The sequence below is a fragment of the Notothenia coriiceps genome, unplaced genomic scaffold, assembly GCF_000735185.1.
Source record: "Notothenia coriiceps isolate Sejong01 unplaced genomic scaffold, NC01 NC01_scaffold00002126, whole genome shotgun sequence".
In the NCBI taxonomy this organism is placed as follows: Eukaryota; Metazoa; Chordata; class Actinopteri; order Perciformes; family Nototheniidae; genus Notothenia; species Notothenia coriiceps.
Window position 1 is genome coordinate 97,728 of NW_011334827.1, and position 5,930 is coordinate 103,657.

The 5,930-nt window shown below is 38.7% G+C and overlaps 1 protein-coding gene across 1 annotated transcript in view; it reads left to right on the top strand.

Moving 5' to 3' along the window:
• ptx4 (pentraxin 4, long) overlaps positions 1-5,930 on the top strand; it is a 21,432-nt gene that overhangs the window by 14,994 nt on the left and 508 nt on the right. Inside the window, exon 5 of the mRNA XM_010794917.1 lies at positions 5,605-5,775. Coding sequence (XP_010793219.1) covers positions 5,605-5,736 — 132 coding nt within the window. The 3' untranslated portion in view covers positions 5,737-5,775. The remainder of the gene's footprint in view (positions 1-5,604; positions 5,776-5,930) is intronic.

Here is a 5,930-nt window from a genome sequence, read left to right on the forward strand (position 1 = left end):
CTCATACTCTATATGAAAACTACTCTTATAGACAAAATGTTATGATGGATTATCAGTAATCATTTCAAAGTGACACAGAGACATTGGATTAACCTTCAGCAGCGTTTATATGTGTTTTAATGCCATTGAACACAACTTTGATCAGAAAACAGCAAAGGTACGTATTTGCCGTTTTGGCTCCGTAAAGTGAAGTTGTGTGTTGTCTTTGTTTGTCTTCGCTGCCGCGAGCTTTGGTCGCACAGTGATGATACTTATACCATTGGAATCTGTGGAATCTCATCTTTCATATGATATCTTGTTAGTACAGATCCGATGAAGTTTAAAATATTTCTACCGTGAGTTATGTGCTAAGTGCGTTAGCACTCTTTCGCTTAGTGCTAATTCAGACGCTTGGCGTTAGAGTTGTGTTTTGTTTCGGTAACAATGGTTCATATCGTCAGTTAGCTGAGTTTCTTCCCGTTAAGTGGGTATGACACATTAATAGGTTGTTAAATGTTAAGAAGCCCTGAGACACGGGCGGGGGCTATGGGGCTTAACAGGTTAACAATTCTGCTGTTGTTGTTACATGTAAATCGTCAGCAGACTAAAAAACATTCCTCCAGAGGGAGTTTCTCTCCCACACACTCCCCCTCTGCCTGAAACGCTTCCATTGGACTCCTTTGTTTACTTTGTAACATACTGAGCGCTCGCTAGCCAATAGAAGTGCAAGTGTTACATAGTGATGTCAGTAACACATTGTACGTGATAAGGGGCGGGACATCTCTAAGCGGTTGACCAATCACAACAGAGCCAGCTAACCAATCAGAGAAGACTGGGCTCTGGTTTCAGACAGAGGGTGAAAAGAGGTGCTGCAGCACAGGCAGTATGAGAAAAATAAAGACCTTTTTGAACATTAAAGCATGTAAACATTTTATAGTGGAGACACAGAATACAAATATGAACCTGAAAATGAGCAGAATAGAGAACCGCAGTGACGCGTCCTAAAACCAGGAAGTAAACTCCTTCCGGTTCCTTCGTCAAAAACGCAATGCAATTTCTCCATAGAATTTTGGAAAATAGCTTGAAATAATGTCTGTGGTTAAGACACATTAAAGAGACGGATCACGTTTTGTTCAGCCGGATAATCCACATGTCTACCCTACTTTTATAATTTTCTAATCATAAATCTAGTCGCAAGAAGCAAAATGCTAACGTTATGCTATAAACGAAATACAGCAGGGTCTCTGCTTCAACGTCACGCCAACTTAAGATCCATATTCAAACTACAGAGTCAAAATGGTACAAGTTGAAGCGTTTGTTTCAAGAGTTTGCAGGAGGCAGGTTCTTGCTTTCAAGCAGAACAGGGCAAACAAAATTAGCGGGAGTGTTTTACGTGTTCGTTGTAATGATGTAAAACGGCCTGGACAACTTCTGTAGTCCTATTCAGCCACTTGGTAACAACCATCGTTTTTCAGACACGTAAATTCTTCAGAAATCGCCAGTGGAGTCACTGCTGATGTGTTTAATGTCGTAGAACAAAACGTGATCTGTCTCTTCAATTCCTGTCAACCACAGACCTTATTTGGAGCTATTTTCCAAAATCCTATGGAGAAATTGCATTGCTTTTTGTCGAAGGAACCGGAGGTGGTAAAAATGCTAACTTCCGGGTTTTAGGACGTGTCACTGCGGTTTTCTATAGGGCCCCTTTCAAAGTAATGGTTTGAGATTCGAGCAATAACGCTTCTTATTTATTTTTTGGAAGAGAACAAAATGATAAAAGCAATGCTCAAATATCTGTCTGTTTAACAAAAAGTTGCTGCTGGTTACTGTTAACTTAGCTTAGCTTAGCATTAAGACTGGAAATTAGGGAAACAGCTCGCCAGGCTTTGTCTGATGTTGACAAAAGTATGTGTTTGAGGTCTCTTGCGAGCACTCCGCTTCGAATCCTATTCCCCCTGAAGCTCCTCTCTGCAGCCAAGACAGACTGCTGTGTTGGTTTTTACTAAATGCTGTAAATATCCGACAATGGGTCTGTGTCTCGTGGATGTTCTCAGCTGTGGATTCTCTCTGAGTATAAAAACTGTAATGAACCTGCATATGTAGGCTACTTTGATTTAGCGACAGTTTTAACCTAGCACGGGAGGCGGTTCAAAACTCTCCTGTTTTTTAAACGGATACAGTAAGATAAATCATTTTGCATTTACTCAAGTAAACACTATGAAGATAAATGAACCCTAAGTTATTGCGTTATTAGATTTTGGCTGTCACACAGCACCTAGGGGGGCCTACAAATCCACATAAATAATAAAACAGACTCAATGGTGCTGTAATAAAATCGTGTTTATAGGTATGAAGTGTCTTAGCCCTGTTATGTATGTATGTTTGTTTCCTGGTAGCATCACTGTATACAACATTCCATTCTCAATTGTATTTTGAGTTAAATACATTAACAACAAAAAAGGTTAAATATATATTTTTCCCACCATACATGTTTTTTTAAGCTTTGCTGTAACAACTAAAGAGTGGTTATTTACACTTAGCATAGCATATTCTACAGCAGTTTCCATGCGTGAGTAATGACGCAGGAGACAGTTTCAGAAGCTGTGGGGTAATGAGGCAGTTTTACAGCCATGAAAGAAAATCCACCAGTTAATATCACATCACAGATGGTGAAGCTGAAACAGTCACACACACACACACACACACACACACACACACACACACACACACACACACACACACACACACACACACACACATTTCCACACATGTACAACACACACACTGCTGGCTTCTCGCTAGTTAGCTTGTTTCCAACACCAGATTCACACAATATGGAGGGTTTTAGCCCTGCATATTTTTCAGCATGTTTGGACAATAAAAAGGTTTGTTTTTTCCCCATCCATTTGTCACCATTGTCACTGATTAAAAAGCACAAGACACAGATTAAAAAAAAAGAAGAGTGAAACATCTTAATAAGTTTAACCATCACAAAATGTGAGGAAAGATCATTTCAGGTATTCACAAGAGCAGTTGAAATGTCAATATTAAGGAAGTTTTATTCATATATTCGTCAACATTTACAGAAAAATAAGTCTTTGTATCAGAACCATTAGACTCTGTGTCTTTTACATCAAAATGTTCAACGTAAAGGAGACATTTCTCGAGATTAGCATGTTTCTAGTACTACTTTCTACTACAGCTTTAAAAAGGAATCCGTAATTTAACACTCGGTTGTATCGCTGCGGGCCGATCCCTTCTTCTCAAAATAAATGTTAATTGATGCAGTTACTGTGACAGGTCAGCAGTGTGGAGATCAAAGAGGATCTCTCAGATGTCAAGAGAGGAAGCTGGTTTAATAGCAGCTCAGAAACACGTTTTACGCTGCAGTGTTTGCACTTTCACGCTCATGGGGCGAGCTGCAGTTTGATATGTAAATACAGCTGGGTGAATCATTTATGAAGTCATGTTCCATACATATCTGACAGACTATGGTGTGTGTGAAATGGAGAGGGAGAAATCAGCACTATCGTTATGTTACATTTCCAAAATATGTTTTTTTAGATAGCTACCTCTTGTTTTCAGCTCTATTTCATACCAAAGAGCTCAACCTTAGATATTTTAAAGTTGGTATTTTATATATTTAATAAGATTCAAAATATTTGGCTGATCAACAGCATTACACATATTAATATTTTATATCATATTTAGGGATTTTAAGATCGTTTTGAAGGTCTCTTTCTCAAAGACAGTATGTGAAACAAACTATACCGATAACAGACAAATTGTTAAAAAGTACCCCGGGCTCTAGCACATTTAAAAGCACTGATAAAACATGAACAAATAAATCTCTCTCTGTCTGTCTGTCTGTCTGTCTGTCTGTCTGTAGTAAAACTGATACAGCATTGATCTCTCTTGCTGCAGGTAAAACGGAATGCTCCTCTGTGTTTTCAGTCTCATAAAACTGATCCACAGCAAAAGGTGATGTCATCGCTCGGAGGGGAGTTGAAAGGGTTGCCATGGTGACGGGCCAAGGCAACCGTATTTCGACCCTGACTGGGTGTGGTGTGTGTGTGTTCATCGGTATATATGTGTGTGTGTGTGTGTGTGTGTGTGTGTGTGTGTGTGTGTGTGTGTGTGTGTGTGTCTGAACACTTGTTTGGGTTCATTATGTCCCTGTTTAACACATTTGATTACTGTTAACAGAATCTCTGAACACTGTTAGATTGTGTGTTTGTGAGTGTGCGTGTGATTGCGAGTGTGTATGTGCACTCTCTGCGGCATTCAATTACCTGTACACACAGCTCCGAGCTGATGTACACTGAGCCGTCTCATTATGAACAGTAAAAACAGAACCAGGGGCCATTATGGGATTCTGCTACGTTCCCAGGATAATTGGAGTCAAGAGGTATGCATGGTGTATTTCCAAAGGGTTATATACAAGATCTGTGTGTGTGTGTGTGTGTTGTGTGTTGATTTGAGAACATTAAAAAGACAATGTATCAGTTCATCTCTCAAACTATGTGCCAATGTGTGCTGGAAGACAGACTTGTGTGTGAATCTTTGAGAGTTTTCAAGCAGAAAAACACCAAGTCACTAAGAAAAGCAGATTATTGAGAGAATTGGTCAGAATTGCATTGTTCCATCTTCAATTTGGGTCAAAGTTACATCATTGCTTACCTTGATAACCAAGCAAAATGTATTTTCAACGCGGAAAGATTGTGCGTCATTTGTTTTTTAAGATGTATTAATCATCATATTTGATCAAACTTTTGTGTGGAGGGTAAAAGATTGTCCAAAATACAATCTGGGTGCAAATCAGCTATCATCTAATGAGGATTTAGCTTTTTATTAGCTTGTGTTGGATGTTGTCTCATAATCCTCACTCTAGTCTTACACCTCAAAAAGAGAAGTCGGCTGTTAGTATTTTAGTTTGAGGGTTTTTGTGATGCTTCTTATGAATCCACCCATATTCCAGCTTTTGTCTCACTGTCCTTATGGTCAGATTCTTCAAAAAAATAGTCTCAGTTGCAGTTCATTAGATTGTCTAATCTAGCCTAAATAAAAGCTGATGTTGAATTTATGTTAAACTGAGGATTTTTTTGTTTTTACTGTTTGCTAGCCTACCTTCGCTGTTAGGTAAAAGTGATGAATAAACTGTCCAAATAGTTCACTCAAAGTAGCCTGATAAATAAATGGTTGAAACAGTAAACATTAGCTAAAATGAATGCTTTAAACTTCAATAACAGTGAGCCAAAAGTAATTGTAAGCTCAATTGAATCAATAAACCATTACAACAGTCAGTCAGCTGAATAATGGATACAAGGTTGGAACAGTTCAATAATAAATGGATAAATATTATTGAAATAGTTGACTATAAGTAATGGAAAACTGCTTGAATGATTCAGCAAAATAGAAATATAATGCTAGGAGGCGGCTATATAGAATTGCTGAAATAGTTAGCTTCTGCCACTCAGGAGAGCTTAATTGTATCCATGAGGAGTAATTGTGTGAAACATGTATTTACAATATACTTTTATACACATGGTATACAAGGTAGGGAACCACAATAACTGCAAAGTTTAATAATATCCGTTTAACTGTCTTCTTTCTTATTCCTTAAAGGTATATTGGCGGACAAGAAGGATCTGTATATCGAGGAGGAAGAGGATGACAGGAACCTCGGGTACACCGCTCCGGTCCAGAAGAGTTTGGGGGAGATTCAGGCGCTGGATAAGGACGACGAGAGTCTGGTGAAATACAAGCAGACCCTCCTGGGGAAGGCAACACTTTTGGAGGTGTGTGTGTGTGTGTGTTGTGGGAGACAGAAAAGCTGATAGTAGAAGAAAACATACTTTATTAATTCTCTAGGGGAAATTCAATTTTCACTTTGTTGTTATTCAGTTACATACCTATCCATCCATCTATCTACCTATCTATCTATCCATCCA